The 17,980-nt window shown below is 36.5% G+C and overlaps 1 protein-coding gene across 6 annotated transcripts in view; it reads right to left on the bottom strand.

The window, feature by feature from the left end:
- The window catches only part of NSMAF (neutral sphingomyelinase activation associated factor), a 41,204-nt gene that overhangs the window by 4,045 nt on the left and 19,179 nt on the right, over positions 1–17,980 (bottom strand). For 3 of the 6 annotated variants that reach the window (XM_054815535.1, XM_054815537.1, XM_054815538.1), the window contains 17 exons: positions 17,646–17,717; positions 16,709–16,817; positions 14,083–14,259; positions 13,102–13,181; positions 11,605–11,695; positions 11,439–11,502; positions 11,269–11,320; positions 10,120–10,240; positions 9,704–9,835; positions 7,861–7,903; positions 7,220–7,383; positions 5,115–5,223; positions 3,669–3,727; positions 2,852–2,919; positions 1,183–1,250; positions 838–961; positions 9–92 (listed from right to left, as the gene is read on the bottom strand). In XM_054815535.1, the coding sequence (XP_054671510.1) occupies positions 9–92; positions 838–961; positions 1,183–1,250; positions 2,852–2,919; positions 3,669–3,727; positions 5,115–5,223; positions 7,220–7,383; positions 7,861–7,903; positions 9,704–9,835; positions 10,120–10,240; positions 11,269–11,320; positions 11,439–11,502; positions 11,605–11,695; positions 13,102–13,181; positions 14,083–14,259; positions 16,709–16,817; positions 17,646–17,717 (1,617 nt within the window). Of the gene's footprint in view, positions 1–8; positions 93–837; positions 962–1,182; positions 1,251–2,851; positions 2,920–3,407; positions 3,467–3,668; positions 3,728–5,110; positions 5,224–7,219; positions 7,384–7,860; positions 7,904–9,703; positions 9,836–10,119; positions 10,241–11,268; positions 11,321–11,438; positions 11,503–11,604; positions 11,696–13,101; positions 13,182–14,082; positions 14,260–16,708; positions 16,818–17,645; positions 17,718–17,980 lie in introns of those variants that run through there. The other 3 variants (XM_054815536.1, XM_054815540.1, XM_054815541.1) reach the window with 3 other exon arrangements.

Raw genomic sequence — 17,980 nt, 5'->3', positions numbered from 1 at the left:
ATACTTACGCTAACATCATGTTCCAACTCTGCAAGCAGTTCAAAGTGGTGTTTTTTGTTGCTCAAGGTCTCTCCCGGAACACAGTGCCACACCTGCGACACAGATACTTGTTTGCTCAAGGAAGCACTAGTATAACTCTGGATGAGTTTCTCCAGTACTGAATTCTCACATGACAAGGAAGGCTGCTTGTGTTAACTGTGGGCCTTGCCTACGTGGCAGAACACAGCAACAACAAATGGCACCTGAGCTCCTTCACCTTAAGCAGAGCCACATACTAAACATGACTATGCAGATTCCAGACAGATTGAAGAAGCCCACCTAAGTAAGGGTATATCACTGCACTCAATGTATGCTTACCAGAAAGCCATACACAGAAGGCTTGGGGAAATTCTTTCATGTCTCTAACTTCCAAATTATCTTTCCACCTAACTGTAGGCATGCTCTTTAGATTAGCAAGTTGCTGGTCCACTTAGTCGAGGAACATAAGCTACAAAACCATTAAACATTTTGGAAGCCTATTCTACTCAGCAAATAGAATCACCAGTCAAGGTCACAAAACACTCCAGTTCCTCCAATAAATACAGTTTGCCTCCAAAAAACTCACAATTAGAGTAAGTCAGAATGAATGAAATTTCTTTCAAGTTACACTCTAGCTTTGAGAGAGAGCTGAGATAAAGCTAAACGAAGAAGATATTCTAGAAATAAACTTGCTGTGATACTACCTAAGTTATTATTCTAGTACAACAGGTACCTCCACTCCAAGGCATTTGGCTGGCTGAATATTAAAAAGTGCTAGCTATAAATAGTTACTAAAGTATAACAAAGCCACATACAAACCTTCACAGTGGAATCCCAAGATGCAGAATATAAACGCCCATCATGCCAACAGATCTTACTGACTGCATCATCGTGTCCCATTAAGATGTCTTGCTGTCTTCCAAATGCAATTGAATAAAAATATCTAATAGGAAAAGGTTATAAAAGCATTACATCTTCAGAAAACATTTTTTCTAAATAGATGAAAGTAACTTTGCTTCTACAATTTCTAACAGAAATCTACTGGAAAACAGTAGAAATACAGACACTGTGCTTTAACAATTTTTGTATCATTATCTAAAACTATAAACATAATGAACAAGGCACTCAATGTAATTCAATAGTCAACGGGAAGTAAATACACACATATGATTGTCCCATGAAGAACTTATGACAGTGGTATCTCCTGGTAAGATTAGACAAGATGACAAAGCCTGTCAGAAAAAGAAAGAAGTGGTGTTCAATTTCTTACCCCAAATCAAATAGAAGTACATTAATATGCTTTTGGAGAACAAGAACCATTTTACTCTTCTATACAAATAACATACAGGTGTTATATAAACACTAATCAAAAAACCTTATAGGTTGCACACTGAACAGCAAGAATACTTAATTCCTGGTAAATAGAAAGGTAGCACTGAAGTTCAGAAACACATGCAGAACTGATGGATCTCCTTTTTCAAAATGCTGGTATTGCAAGGACAAGGTATGTAATTCCTCACTCAGGAGGGACTAGGTCGGCTCTTCATCGTGTAAGCTACTGTCAATTCTAAATGCCAACAGAAACTAAAAATGAAGGTGTCCTTTGATGTTTGTTCCTCATGACAGCTACTTATCAGCTCAGCTCTTTCAAACAACAAATGTAACCATCTAATTCCTACTATTCTCAACAAGAAAAATTCTTTACAAACTGCTGCTCAGTTATATTACCATCACTGGAAGTAGCAAGGAAAATAAAATAAAAAAAAAAAATCAGCTCAGTGCTTCTACTACTATCATTACTGGTCATGTTTTACATCTGTTCTACAAAATAGTAAGCTGCTTGACTACTGCTTCTAGCATTGCTGCAACAGATCAGTACTAACAGTGCAAAGAATAATAAAAAGAAAAACAAAAGAGTATAAAAGGCCTCTTCATGAAAAACTGACTTTTGGCCTAAAGTTCAGCAAAGAGCTCCCTTTTTACAGCGTCAAGAAGTGACATTCCTAAGTTTGCTTTGGCTAAAGCATTAGGAATTGCTGTATGTAGATTCACCTGCTCGTGTGTGCCATTGCAGGCCATAGGGTCTTGATCCTACAACTTACTAAGGGACCTGTTAGCGCATGCTATGGCTTCTGTTTGGGCAACCCATTTGCCTTTTTTGTTCCCCCTAGAGATGAGGGTACTGAGAAGGCTGATATATCATAGTGTCTTGCCTCAACAAAAGACTCTGAACATGACAATTAGGAATGAATCTCTATGGCCCGTGTCTGGCCACAGTGCTCAAGCACAGAAAATCAAATACAGAATCCCCTTCCAAGTTCTGGTTTAGAAGCAGGGAAAAAATGTTGTTCAGAGGTTGCTGACATCACTTCTTATGGAGGGAAGGTGGCTCAAATTCATCCAGCATCCCTGTGCTTGCTTCTCCTAACAGCTGACTCACGGCCTTCAAACACTTGGGAGTAGTAAGGCAATGCTGAACGTGAGCACGTGAGTGGAAGTTTTGTGATTCTGGTCCCAGTGGCAGTTCAAGACTGTTCAGGAAGACTCCTCTGCGCATGCCAGACTATTTTTGTCTAACACAAGTCCTTCCCTGGATAGCACGGCAACTCAGAACAATGCTAGCACATAAGTAGAGTGCAACCATCCAACACTCCCTCCCCACATTCGCAGAATGTGCTCTGTCTCCCTGAAGGCCTGACAGAGTCTCAATTCACTCTGATAAATTATTCACACACAATATAATTGAGTGGGCAGGGGAAAAAAAAGAGGCATTTCTCTGAGCAGCTTTCAGGAGGTTCTTAATGATCTCTGTTTTATTTTGAGAGCAGCTCACCATATTTGAAAAGGACACACTTCTCTGGATTGTTTTTGATTCTTTGGAAAACATCTTCAAAGTTGAATCTGGGGATAATGGACAAAATAGACAAAAGATAAAAAGGACTGTTTTATATTATAGAAGCTAGTAATTTTGCTCCTGTTGAATATTCAAATATCTTACTAAGAAGAGCTTGTATAGGTTTCTCAGTCTTTGAGAAACTCTTTTTAAAGCTTGTGACTTGAGCCTGGAACTAGCCTGTTTTGCACCAGTTAGATGGACTCTCCCAGGCCCATCAAACTCTAAGAGAACTTTGGTATCTAAAGGGAGATATGACCATCTTCCCAAGCCTAGATATAGATAACTATAGATAACTATAGATATTGAAATCCTGCAGTCAAAGTGATCTAAAACTTAACAAATTCATGTACTTAAGTTATTTAATTACAGGAAATATATATTTAACTCAATTTCTATAATAGGTGACTTGCAAAGGTGACAGTCCAAAAGCCAAACAGAAGAAGCCTTTACATATGAATACTGAAATTCTCTCAAACAGTAAGAAGGAACTGACCATCAAGTGAAAACAAGAATCTTGCATTTGGCAGAAGATTAGGGCCACTCCTCTCATGACTGTAAGGAAACCAGAACTCAGGAATTCCAGAAATATCCCATTTAATGTTGTCTTCATTTTGCTCTCCGTGAAGATATTCATGGGATTCAATCTTAACTACTTTTCAGAGTCTCATGCTATTTTGTCCACAAAACATTATCTGGTCTTACAACCTGCATTTACACTGCAGGTTATAGTAAATACCTCTGCAATAATACTTACCCTGGGATGTAGTGAAAACAGAAGACCCATTGCAAGTGACTGCTATTCCAGTAATTGCCCTGTTTAATACAAGTAAGCTTATAGGTGATTTCATAAGTTTTGAAACTTAACCACCATACTGTAAATTGACTACAGCTGAAATTTCTTACTTGATCTCTGTATGAGTTAAGACATACAAGGAGATTAAAATCACTACAGTGGTGTGTTATATGCCTATAGACAAAAATATACCTTGATATAATATATGAAACACCAGTACAGGTTCACCATATTGTTCTGCAAGAACTTTATCCTGATCAGAAAGGACATGCCCGTGTGAGAGGATAAATAGTTTTACATTCAGTTTTCCCAATTTGGGATTAGCTACAAAAAGAGTCAGGAACCTGCCTACAAGCAGATACTGAATACGTCTGGTGCCAGGAATCAGAACTTACTTGTCTTTTCTCCTCAAATTTGTCATTGGTAAAGTCACTATAGTCTAGAAGTTTAGAGATACAGCTTATGTCAAGGAGTTAGTTGTTAGGAAGCAGAGAGCATTCTGCACAGCCAAAATTCTGTTACACAGACCTCCTTCTATTTTTTTCTCAGCAGTCTTCAGGGAAGGGGAAAAAAAAAAAAATAAAGTAAGAAGTCAGAAGCTGAAATTCAGGTCTGTTTTCAGGGTCAGGATTTCCCTAACCCTAACAATCTGGTAACAGAGGGCCTTTCTCACTACAAATATTACCTTGTTTTCTGGACAAGAAAATTTTTTTTCTAGATTGGGTTACAGTCACCAAGAAGGTAGTGGCACTCAAGGTAGTAAGAAATCCTGCTACTAGTCCAGCCACTAGGACAAGAGATGGGGCCAAAGAAAAATCTGTTCTTTAAAATATAGCTGCTGTTGTTCATTGTTAGGTATTTTCAAAGTTCACCTGAAATGCCCCTGCTGACTCATGGCTTCGTAGGAATCCATCAGAACAGTAGTTTGGTACCTGAAAACTTAGAGCAGGAGACTTGGCAAACTGCTCATACAACAGCAGCTTGAGGTGTACAGTAGTTGAATTTAAGTGGTTTAACCTTTCAGATCAAATGGGATGAAAAAGTTAGGTCCTCCTGGGATTATAAATAAATAAATGGAAGTATTTATCTGGCTGCTGCTCTCACAGTTTTAGAGAAGGGTAATCAATATCTGCTTCAGGTACCAAAATGACAATGAACTTAACTCTAGACCTGTATAAGGAACAGCCAAAAAAAAAAAAAAAAAAATCAAGCTGACAAATACCTTTTCTGGATTGAGAAGCCATCCCATACTCAAACTCATCTTGTGTTATGAAATCAATGAGCTGTCTCACAAAGAAAAGTATTTACTTTAAACCCTAACCCATAATGTAGATTGACACGCAGATACCCCCACCCCCCAAATAAATGGAACAATTTTGACTGTGAAAAGAAAAGAATAGTACCTACTCTTTGTGAATTTTGTATTGCTCATCTAATTTTAGTTTGGCAATATTGTTCCAGGCAAGCGTTATACTTTCTTCTGTCAAATCTTCAAATGATTCTTCATTTGGAGAAACTGCAATAGAATGTCACAATAAAGCTTCACCACAAATAGAACATAAAAAGATTTCAAGTAACTAGGTAGCTAAAGTTGCAAACATAAATAAGAGTACAGAAATCATGCAGAGCTCCAGGAATAAGAATTTTTGGCTAATGCAGAGAGTGACAAGATCAGTAACTTTTTTCCAAACCTCTTCCTGAATGCATAGGCTTACAGTCAAGAAAATTATGTTAGTCCCAAACCCAGGGCTTTTAAACTGGAGACTTTACAGAATATGTTACCAAAATTGAAAAAACAAAACCCCAAAGCAAAAACTTTTCTGCAGAGATGTTTTGGTGTTCCATTGAGATGTCAAGAGCTTTCCAAATGGAAAAGTACCAGGAAAGCCATCTACTGCTACAATACATCATGTGCTTTTATTATTCTGTGCATTCTGTTAGGAATGTCACACTTCATTTCATTGCACTGCTGCAAAAGTTAAGAGATAAAAAAATGCAACAAAATTGAGACAATTAGATGTCAATTACTATAAAAAGGCCAAACCCAACAGGAACTGTTGATCTGTGAGTTACTGACTTAGGCAGCACACCACCATATCTATTTAACACATATGAACATTATTATCACCAGATACAACTTTCAAAGCCACTCTTGCCATTTGGATGCTACAGGTTGCCATGCTAAGTAGCACCCATCTTCACTTCTCTGCTTAAAATTGAAAGCCATCAAAAGGTAAGTGAATTGAAGAACACCAACTGAGAAAAACCTTTCCATGTGATACTTGGGCTGAAGATTTAGTAGACCACTATACATATGATGAGGACCATAGCATCTTAGTTTCAGAAAAATGGTCATTGAACAGAAGCCTGTGATGGCATTACATATCATGGAATCATAAAATACCAGGTTGGAAGGGACCTCAAGGATCATCTGGTCCAACCTTTCCTGGCAAAAGCACAGACTAGACAAGATGGCCCGACACTCCGTCCAGCCGAATCTTAAAAATGTGCAGTGTTGGGGAATCCATCACTTCGCTGGGGACATTATTCCACTGGCTGATTGTTCTCATTATGAAAAGTTTTCCTCTTGTGTCCAGTCAGAATCTCCCCAGAAGTACCTTGCACCCATTACCCCTTGTCTTTTCCACGTGACTCCTTCTAAAAGGGGAGTCTCCATCCTCTTTGCAGATCCCCTTTAAATACTGGAACATAGTGATGAGGTGTCCCCTAAGCCTTCTTTTGTCAAGGCTGAACAAACCCAATTCTCTCAGCCTTTCCTCATATGGCAGGCTTCCCAGTCTTTTGATCATCCTGGTGGCCCTCCTCTGGACCCCCTCCAGCCTGTCCACATCTTTTTTGTATGTGTGTGTGTATATATACATATATATTACACACACACACATGCGCACACACACATCTATATATCTATATATCTATATATCTATATCTCCTTCTCTTGAAGAAAGTTATTCAGTTAACATTGTCCCTACAGCATGTAGGAAAAACAAAAGTAATTTCTTTACAGATTTTCATTCAAGTCATGGAAAAGGAAAAAAAAAATTTGGATGCTTAATTTAAGTTCTTAGGGTTTATTTAGACCAAGCCAATTGATCACCCCAAAGACATCCCTGTTGAAAACCTGAACAAATCTTTACATCATTTAGAATGACTGCAGATATGGGCACTGAAGCTGCTGTCACATCAGCTTGATTTTGAAGTGTCATGAAAGGCCAGGGATGATAGCACTCCCACAGCTTCAAAAGCAGAGGTTAAGCAGTCCCAGAGGAGACCACTGGAACAGAAGGCAAACATGCAGTGTAACACCTGTATTTTCAAATTTGAAACTGATCTTGCCAGTTTTTCTTTAACAGTTAGTTCATGGATTTATTTTGAGTTGGCTTACAGGGAAAGTGGCCAAGAGAATTGTATAATGAGATCCTGTGGGAGAAAGATACAGAACTTCTCAAAATTACATACCCATTACATTGTCAGTTTATCTGTTATATATTTACCTGGAGACTCAGTTATGGAAACACTGTGACTAGAAGTTTGAGACAAGCTTTTCAACTTTGGTATTATCCTTCGGGGATGAGGAATTGTAAACAACTGTTTTGGCGTCTGTCCAAACTCCAAGATTTGTGTCAGCAGAGCTACTTTTTCATTGGGGTCCATAATACTTTACAAAAACAAGACATTTAATTAAGCCAAGTAAGCAAGTACTTTTTTTTCCTTCCCTCCCCTGAAAACATGGGCCTGCATGTGCAGCTACTACAGCACTATAGGCCATCACAAACTCCTACAGAACTGGTTTACCACAGAAGTGATGGACAGGCATATGATAGCTTCATAATTTTGTTTATGTACAATGACAGTATGCTCGTCAATTAAAAAAAAAAAAAAACAACAAACATAACAATTTCATGAAACCCAGACTGAAGAAATGTTCAAACAACAATCTTTCAATGCATGCTAAAAAAGACAAGCTGATGCTAGTTCTCTGCATATTTGAGAGTATAACATGGATATACACACACACACACACATATTCACGTACACAGCACTTTTACAGCCAGTGGAGAGCCTGGAGGGATACTGAGAAATTTAGCTAAATGTTAAATGCTTTAACAAAAACATTCTGATTCTTGTTAATTACCTGTTTAAATCCACTCCTCCTTCATAAGTTAATGGGTGAAACACTGGAAAAAAAAAGTTTATTTGTACAATGTAGATATACAAGGCTTATTTTCTTTGTCTTGTATACCTACTATAAAAAAGTTGTGTTTTTCACTCAACTTGCTTATATTTAAGCAACTAAGCTATTTCAGCAGGCTATAGAGTTTGAGATCTTGCGTTTTAATCCTGGGTTTCTTACTTGAAAAAAGTCTAAGATTTCTAAGAGACTCAGAGAAAGTTTCAGAACAAGTTAGTCCTTTCATAAAGGAAGGATGACTTATTTAAGCGTCATTAAATACACCACCCCACTCTTCCAATAAAGAAAGAATAAAAGAAAAAAGAAAGCATAGTTGCATAACTGAATCTCTGATTATCTTAGGTAACAAAATGCAGCAAAGAATGATTATAAAGGTCTACCTATTCACTTGTTCATTTGTTATGAGAATAGCAGTTACACAGTGAATTACTTTGGGGCCTCTGCATAGGAATACTTACTTTATATTTTGACATTAGTTCATTCATACACAGATCCCTTCTGACTCTCTTATCTAACTCAAGTGTCTGCAATTCATTACGCTAATAAAAATCCACGTTGCAGCAGAAACACAATGTTCATAAAAAGTGCTTTCATTTGAGAGATAAAAATATAGGTGCCATAATTTAAATGCCAATTTGCCATATTCAAAGCCTCTGGCACATTGTAACTGACACTTACAGTCACAGTGTGATTGGATGCCAAACCCTGCAAACCTAAAATATAGCCAATTGTGATTTAAGGAAGCATATTAAAAAACCGCAACAACAACAAAACCCAGAAAAAAAAATCCAACAAAAAACCACCACCAAGCAAATCACATTATCTTACCCTGGAAGTACAAAGCACTGACTACTTAAGTGAAGAGTTGCTTTTTCCTCCTCCCTTGTTGTAGGAAGGTTTTCTTTTTAAACTTACTCTGTCTTGTTAAGTGCAAACTATCATCTCAACATTGTCTGTTACTTGCAATCCTTCAAAAGGATCAGGGCTTCTGGAATAAATCCGATCTCTAATCTTCCTTTACCAAAAGGACATTTCCTTACTGTGTAGTAACATACATTTCTAAATATCAGACTGCTGAGAAAGTTAATCATTAATATTACTATTGGGTCTAGATAAATTAAACACGTCACCATAGCAATCACTTAACACCCCCTTTTGTAAGCATTTACAATGGCTACATACATGCTCAGAATAAGACTGCAAACAGTGAAACTTTCCACAGGTACAGTAAAAAGTATATATACTACTGCAGTAGTATATATATACACACAAGGACAAACCTAGTCATCTGCATACTTTTTCCCTCATTCTTGCTCCTAAAGAGCTATAGCCCATTAGACCCTTCTTCCCCTTGCCAATTCTCTTAGAAGGAGGGGGAAAAATTGCATTGAAATTCTCACACTACAATTACAGTGTAGGAAAGTTAAATACGTGCTTGTGCGGAGACCCTACAGACACTCATTTTTAATTGGGAAACACTAATTCCATACAACATTGCCACACTGTGCTGTGTGAGCAAATTAACAGCAATGCTGTACCATCTTCTTGCCTACCATCTTAAGTACATCTTCAAAGATGCAAATCACCATGAAGAGAATAGATTTTACTAGATAAGACACTATTTTCCAGTAATGAAGAACTGTATTTCCTTTAAGGATCAAGCATTCAAAGCATAGTTATGCATGCTCAAAACAAATCAGGCATTACAGATATGCTGTCATTTGCCATTCCGGCCTCATTAAAGTATCCCCCTTATTTTTGCTCTTTCTATAAAGTGCACATTTACCATTGTGAGCTGCAACTGCTTCACTTCCTTTCTGCTTGTAGCCAAATATTATGTCAATCCATTCATGAAGATGTTCTGATACATACTGACTTTCTAAAGCCTCTTGGCTCTTCTGAAGAAAGTCATCAGGATCTGGCAAGAGAAAGATTAATTAAAGGAGAAGATAATCCCTTCAGTATTGATATCCATCCCTGTTCCTCTTCCTTCTTGAAAAAGCAAACAAACAAAACACCCCAACACCCCACCTCTCAAATTTGCTATAAAAATTAAACATAACTATTAATTATGTTAATGTTTTGAACCACAAATTCCTTCAGAAGAAAACAAAATGGAGATTGTGGAAAGAAGAACCACCATCCCCAGAATCTAGGTAATCTTGAATTAATTCACAATACAAGAAGTTTGACTATTATTACCTGATGCCCAAGGGGGAAGCTCTACATCTTCAACCATCTTTCCACCCTGCCTTTTTCCCAAGTCCAACTTCAAACTGTTTATCAGAAAACTAGAATCACTTTCATAAAATTCTGGAATCAACTGGAAGGGAAAAAAAAAAAACCACAAAAAAGAAAAAGAAAAGTTTTGAGATTCGCTTAGCTTTGATTACTTAAGTAGAATTCAGTTTTTACAAACTTTGATGGCGTAGAGTTAGTATGTCAAGCCCTAAAGGTGGGTAGTAATTCTCCATGCTTTCTTCTCTGTCAGAAAAGAAGCACTGGCAACTTCCTCCCATTACCCTTTCACCTACATTTGGGCTTCTTGACAACCTACAAGGTAATTCTCTGAGCTAAATTCAGAGTGGCATAAATATTTTTAACATGTAATGTGTGACATACGAATCCATAATATCTAAGAATATCTTCAGGACTCTCATTGCATAGCTACCTTCTCATTTTTAAGACATCAAGTAAGAGTCAAGTCAAAAATCTAGAAAAAAACTACAATGATGACAAAAGTTTCACAGGTTAAGTCAATTATTGAAAGACCACCATAGCTAACCATTAACTACAGACTTTTTTTTTTTTTAAAAAAGTATCCCTATTAAACTCCTTTATCAAAGAAACATTATTTAACAGCACCCACTATCTCACAGTTAATCATTCTCAATATATTCTACAAGTTATGTTTTCTATAAGGCTCAAAAAACTAAGATAAAACTTCTAGAGTTTAACCTCTCCAGATGTACTGTTGTAATACAGCCAAATCCCTACAAGATTCCAGCAGACAATACATAACATTGCATCTTTTCAGCCTTAATCCACTCTGGTAATTCCCACTTATTCCAGTAACATTCACAATGATACTTCTGTTAAACTAAAAGTCAGAAAGCAGACACAGACAAGCAATCATGGAATTACAGAGAAAGAAGTTAATAATGTTAAAGGATTCATAAAATGCAATCAACAGCCTTAAAAAAAATATAATCCAAACAACTAAAAACCACAAACAGCAAAACAAAAAAATCCAGCCAAACACACCCCACTCCCCAAAACTTTCAAATGAACAACAGACATCTAAGAACAGAAAGCTTAGCACAGATACCAAGAAAGACTTGAATCATTTACCTCTTTGAAATCTGTTGCACCATCCAAACAGTTCTTCCAGGTTTCTGCAAGACTAGATAACACATATCAATCACACATTTGTTAAAAAAAGTATTTTTTAAAGCTTTGCACTCCCTTGATGCATATTTGAAAACAAACCTAACCTAGTTATAGACAAAATGTAAACAAACCTGTTGAACATTCTGTCAGCATGATCAAACTTTCCATTCTGCAGACAGAGCATGTATTCTGGAGCTAAGGAGAAAGAAAAAAAAAAAAAAAATCATCAGCTTGCTCCAAACCTTGTCCACTTTGGAGACAACTGTCTGCTCAGAGAGCATATAAAAGCTGTCTTACCAACTCTAACAAGATAAAACAAAACATAACCCGGAGATGAATAATGGCTCCCATACATGAACTTAGGCTCTGGCATTTCCTGATAACGTGTCTGCAACATATGAAAAAAGAAAGAGAGGTCTGTTTAAAATCAGCACTCCTGCTTTCCTTCAATATTGAACGCATACACACTATTATTTTTTTTTAAGACACAGATTAGGACTACCCTCTTTTTTTTCCTAATAATAAAACAAACTCTGAGTTCTAATAACCATGCAGCTTTAAATAGATCAGTAAATCAATAAGGCAAAAAAGTTGTCATAACTTATAATCCAGAATTATCAGGTTTTCAGATTTTTTGCTTCTCTCACTTTCACACTTAACTGCAATGACTCAACTTCAGAGGAGTGCAAACAAAGACTTCCTTTTTGTCTTTCACTTGAAGTGTAATGAGGGTATGGAAGAACATACTGACTTAATTCAGCCTGCAGGACTCCCTCCTGTCTTAAACTCCTATGAGTTATCCCTAAAACCTATCATAATCTAAATAAAATTACTTTTACTGCAGTAAGTATGAGGCAGCTAACAGTGTGAGGAAACTGTCAGATCTTAGAAAGAAAACTTTATTTACTGTTATTGAAAGCATACTATTGATAATTTTCTTATCCTCCACAACCTTAGGAAGCTTTATGATTTTGAAATATTCAATATTTTTTGTCAATATAATGTAATTAGTCTGGCAATTTTTTTTTCTAATGCTTCATTAAGAACTAATAAATGTTCCAAAACATTAAATATAGTTGTGTTCTGTAAATTATTTTGGAATAATTAACTCACTATAGCAGACGATTTTATACAAAGAATTGGAAGTCAAGAAACTGGGGACTTTTTAAGCCTATAACTATGTGTTTCATCGCTTATCAAAAGAAAGTCTGCCTACTTTGAGAAATGGAAAAAGTTTGTGCACTATTATCTGCATGCGGAAATTTCAAGTTGGGATTCTGATCTCCATGGATTCAGATTTCCACCCTTTGAAGTACTCAAATCCAGCATTTTTCTTAAATGGAAGTACTTAAGATTTCTACTGCTTTGTCTTGTTTAATTCATACATATATTTTACATTACACATTTAAATCCACTGGTCTTGAATTTTATATTTCCATATATGTTTATAGTATCTCAGCGCCTGCCATACAAATGCAGTTACAATGGTTAAATGGATTTGGGGATTTTATTTTAAAACTGACGTAAAACATCTAAAAGCATATACTTATGAAATGGTAGTAAGACAGAAAAAACAGATTCAAATAATTTTAAATTAGTACTGACAAAATCAGTACTGATGAAATCAAGCTGAAAATCAATGTGGCATGTTTATAGGTAAGTTTGCTTCTGATAAAGTTTATAGTTAGTTTTAGATATCTACATAATTCTCAAAGCTTGCTGGCAAAGCTCCTTTTATTGCCAATATGTACAAGGTCCAAAACGTGCAGTACATAAAAGTCAAGATATACATACCAATAATCTATCCAGCCTTTCCTTATTCAGAGCACCAATTGGTTTACTAAGGTCACGGAATGTTTCAGGCTTTGTCAGATCTAAAAAAACATAGTTAGACTCTATGCATCGATTCTACTAGACAGGAATGTACTCTAATCAATATTTAAAAAACAAAACAAAAAATGGCAACAGCACAAACAAAACCAACACAGAATCTCTCCAGTAATTTTCTCTGCTCCCTAACTGCAAAAGAATAAAGTCTTACTGTAAATGGCTACTCATCTTCTTCCTTTCAAGTAGACGTAATCTCCTACCTCTTGCTTAAGAGCTAGCAGCTACATATATGTGACAGCTATTTTAACTAACATCACCTAGTCAATACACGTCCTGCTACCTGAGGCACAAAAGCAGCTGGTATCTCTTCTTCCTACTCATTAACTATTCTGTCAAGCCCCAGTGAAGTTCCACCAAACCATCAGATTGGAGTGTGTGAGCAGTGCTGATGAATACCATGAGATTCCCTTACTCTAGTCCTTGTAGAGGGACACAATCCTCAAAACGACAAGCTTCAAAAGACAATTTCCACAAAGACCCTTAATCAAGGAGCCTTGTTAGCCTCTTCAACTTGCAATGCTAAGAACCGTAAAAGAACACCTGGATTTTATACACTTCAATGCATTCAACTTGTTCCATAAAAAGCCATTGTACTGGTTCTTTTGCATCTATTAGAATTACAGAAAGTGTTCAAAATGCTCAGTACTGCAAATTTTCAAAGTGACCAAGCAGATGCTTGGTACATACTCTGCACATGAAGAGTGAACTACTTGAGAAAAAGGTGACATATTTTTGTCCACTGAGTCCACAGTAAGGGCAAGTGCACAAGAACACATCTAAGAACACTAACACCAGTTTCATTTTGATGTACCATGAACTTCACGCAATATAAAACCCCTCAAGACATTTCAGGTTGGACATGATGCACTTTTTGTCTACACATACCTAATACTGAACTAGAGTAGTCTGCTATGATCCAGGGAAATACAGGATACTGGGAGAGATCATTGCAGCTTCTATCAGCCAGATTGTTGAGATGAAGAAGATACTGGTAATTTGATATATGTCCTCGCTGCCATTGCAGCATATAACTTTCAGCTGTATGCTCTGTAATATGATTTTCTAAAATGGAAGAAAACATTGAGAGTTTTGATGTTTGGAATTCCATCCCCAAATTGTGATTAACATTATACAAGGTACTATAACATAATTAAGGGCATAGCTGTTTAAAAGAACAAGTCAGAATTCAGTGGTAACTTCACATTTCAATAGCTACCATATTTTATACATTTTTAAGATCTGGTCAAACAGGCCTAAATTACATTGAAAAAAACCCCAAAAACCACACCACGCAGAAGGAGTGCTGAAACCAAACATAGAAACAATGGATGGGAAAGAACTTGAGCATTTATGGAGGTACAGAAAAATATTTGCAGACCATGAACAGTGCTCTCTGCAATCAGGCACCTTTAAGATTTCAAATTTCTAGAAATAATTCTGCTAGAGTCAAGAAAAAAATAAATATATTTTCCTGCTGGACAACTAAGAATACCTACTAACAATGATTTGTGGAAAGAAGGCATTTATGTATGTAAATAGGATTCAGTTTCAGAACCACTGAAGTAGAGAGACTAGAAGAAAATAAAACTTGACCGCCACTTGAGAAAGTAGGAATTATGCACCTGGAGCTTGCATTTGAAGCATTAGGCAGGGGCTCAAGAAATTCAAAACTGCACTACTCTCTGCTCAATAGCTATAATACAAAGGTATGCTGCTAGACAACAAAATGACCTGGGAATAATGATTTCATTCTGTTTCTCCACCTTAAAATGAAATTAAAGGGGTTTCTTTCTTATCTTAGTCTGTCCTGTGTGTGGCAGGTTTATCAAGAGAAATGGGGGGGCCAGGGGTAGTTTTGCACATTTTTTAAAATTTATTTTTCTATTTATTGTTCCTTCGATTGATTCAGTTTACAGCACCTTGGCAAGTGCCTGAAATAGCAGGTGAAGGACTGCAACCATGCCACGATGGCAAGAAACCATCTAATCAGCCTCCTCATCAAGTAATCACAGTGAAATCACATCCTTGCCATACAAAGCATTATACGGCACATTTCTGCATGCTTGTTTTACTGCATCTGTGTTACAGGCTGCTCTTCCTCCCACTTAAAAGTCTTTAAATACCTTTCACCACCATTGGCTGCTGAAGGCTACAACACAAAGCTAAATAATTACGATTTCTATGGAACATCAAATTATTCAAATATTATCACTATAGTTAATAACTAGAAGAAAAGGAATTCAGATTAAGATATGGAGGGCCTCTATTTTAGCTCAGCATAGGCTGTAAAAACATATTCCAACCCTCCCTTCACCTTAGTACCTTAAGTTCTACATGTAGAAAGTGTTAGCACCTTCAAAGAGAGGATCTTCTGTTAGAGACAGCAACTGAAACGCTACAAATACCTTTAGAGAAAGGGCTCACCCTTCATTTATTTCTAAGCTCCAACAACATCATCATCTTCATTTGAACCTTGAAATTTCATCTTTGAAAGTTATCCAGAAAACAAAGTCTGAAGCAGGGTAACAGCAGGAAGTTGTTTCAAGAACAAAGAAAATCATGTCAGAATCTATTTCTTTTTCAAAAGGAAAAGTCTAGAAGACTAAAATGATTCTCAGGGGAAGCAATCATTCCCTTGTGGCCTTTCCACTTTGCTTTGTAAAGTGGGGAAAATGTCAACTGATATTTAGGCAAATTCATTAAAACAGAACTAGAGTTCTGGTACAATAACAAGATAGTACAAAATTTACATAAACATTTTCAATACTGGCAGTAAACATAAGTTTCAATGTTTCAGTTGTAGTAGCATTACAAAAAAACTATTAGCTTTTCCCCTTTGTTTTTCCAGCACACACTCTAGCCTTTTAGAGAGTTTCTGTTCATGATCTGCAAAATATGTGTAAAATTTTCTAAGAATTAATGCATATGAGATTTAATAGAAATGATACTTTAACTGTTTCAGAACAGTCATTTTCATCAACCACTGCTAAGACTGAGAATAGTTCAGATATTTGTGTGCGAACTCAAAATCCATCCATTACAGGAACTTTCTCAACAGGATTTTCACTTGGACTTAACCAGGGGCCAGGGGGATCCACTCACAAGTCAGTTGATATTCTTTCAGCAAAACACACTTTAGCTGAGTGGATCTTATTTCCCTTACTTTGAAGATAAAGTATGGGGGGTTGGGGGGGAAGGTTGTGTGGTTTTTTTCTTCTGTGTTTGTTTTGTTGTGTTTTTTTTTAAGTGACAGTGCATATCAAGTTGCAAATCAAAAGAATTAGTTTCACCTTAATAATGCCATCTCAGCTTTCATATGCAGCTCTTCACACACAAACAGAATATACACAACTTTGCAACATTCATTCTGAACTTGCTTACTTCTATCAAAATTTTTTAGGGCTAGTATATCTATTTATTCTTCCCATAAATCAACAGAGCAAAACCCAGACAAGTTTCCCCTCACAAGGTACTGCTACTAGTAAGCAAATAATAAGTAAATACTGCAAACCTATATATGTTGCAATAAGGAAATAGAGCTCATCTCGGTCTTGATAGTTGTAGAATTTCAAATAGATGTCAGAGCATAGATCATTTTCTGTGCAAAATACTTCAAGTCCCTTAGAATTTAAAGGGGTGGAAAAAGTAAATGAGAGCAATTACTGACAAGCTGTAATATTCATGGGTTTTTTAACAGAAAAAAAAAAAAGACTCTAAACTAAGTAGTAATTTTGCCCAAAGTCTAACATTTTGATCTTTCCTATTTCCAATCATAAAAGCATTCAGTTTACACCCAACTGAGTAAATAGCTTTATAGCTGTCCATAGATTGACTCTGTCTGGATTGATTAAGCACAGGTAATATACTTTTTTGTCCTAAGTGAATGGAATGAGGCAAAGAGTTAAATGTCTATTTCATTCAAATGTGTTTTGAGACAAAAATTTTGTTTAAGACTAATTTCAGTGCAAACACTAAAAGCATACAACTGAGGTTCCACTGCAGCACTCTTATCATCCCTCAGTCACATATAGAAGGACTCATCACTCCACATTAGTCTCAATCTGAACCAGCGATCAAGCTCCCTCCATGAATCAATCCAGAGAGAAAATACGCCATGAGAAAGCAATTCATTCTATCCCAAGATAGGTGTTTGAGATAAATGGAATGAATTGCTCCCTGGAGGTACTCCCTTCTCCTACACTGACTGCTTATGAAAGAAATTTTTCATCCTTGACAGAGTTCACTCATTCCGTTTTCATCTTTTTGACAACACGGGGAAGTAAAACACTTAAAAACCAGAAAAGATCTTTGAGTGCTGTTCACTACTTAATCCAGAGTTTTTAAAAACCACGTAGCTTTTACTTAATGATGCACACAGTTTCACTTGGTCAGTTTAAGAAAAGATACATACAGCAAGACATTAAAAAAATAATAATATTTGAACTTACCAGTGGCATTAGGCCATGTCTTCTTTTATAGATGCGACGCACGTTTTGCAGTGTTATTTGTACTACTGGTTTCTATGGGGAGTGTGGGAGGGGAAAGAAATACGAAATACAATACGAAAACAATATCCATTCGTGTCATTTCAGCAGCATAACATTAGGGGTGCTAAGCAGTTACATTAAAAAGAGGAAGATTGTCTTTGCTGTTGGTTCTTGTCTGTGTAGTAAAGCAGTTTAAGAATAAAGAATAGTATTATCACCCGAGTCTGTCGCCAGTTATAATAATCATGCAAGAGAGGAGCAGAACATAAGAAACTACATTAAAAATAAGGAAGCCA

This window comes from Grus americana, chromosome 2 (assembly GCF_028858705.1).
Source record: "Grus americana isolate bGruAme1 chromosome 2, bGruAme1.mat, whole genome shotgun sequence".
Lineage (NCBI taxonomy): Eukaryota > Metazoa > Chordata > Aves > Gruiformes > Gruidae > Grus > Grus americana.
Note: the sequence above shows the minus strand (reverse complement) of the source record. Positions and strands in the feature narration are given on the sequence as shown.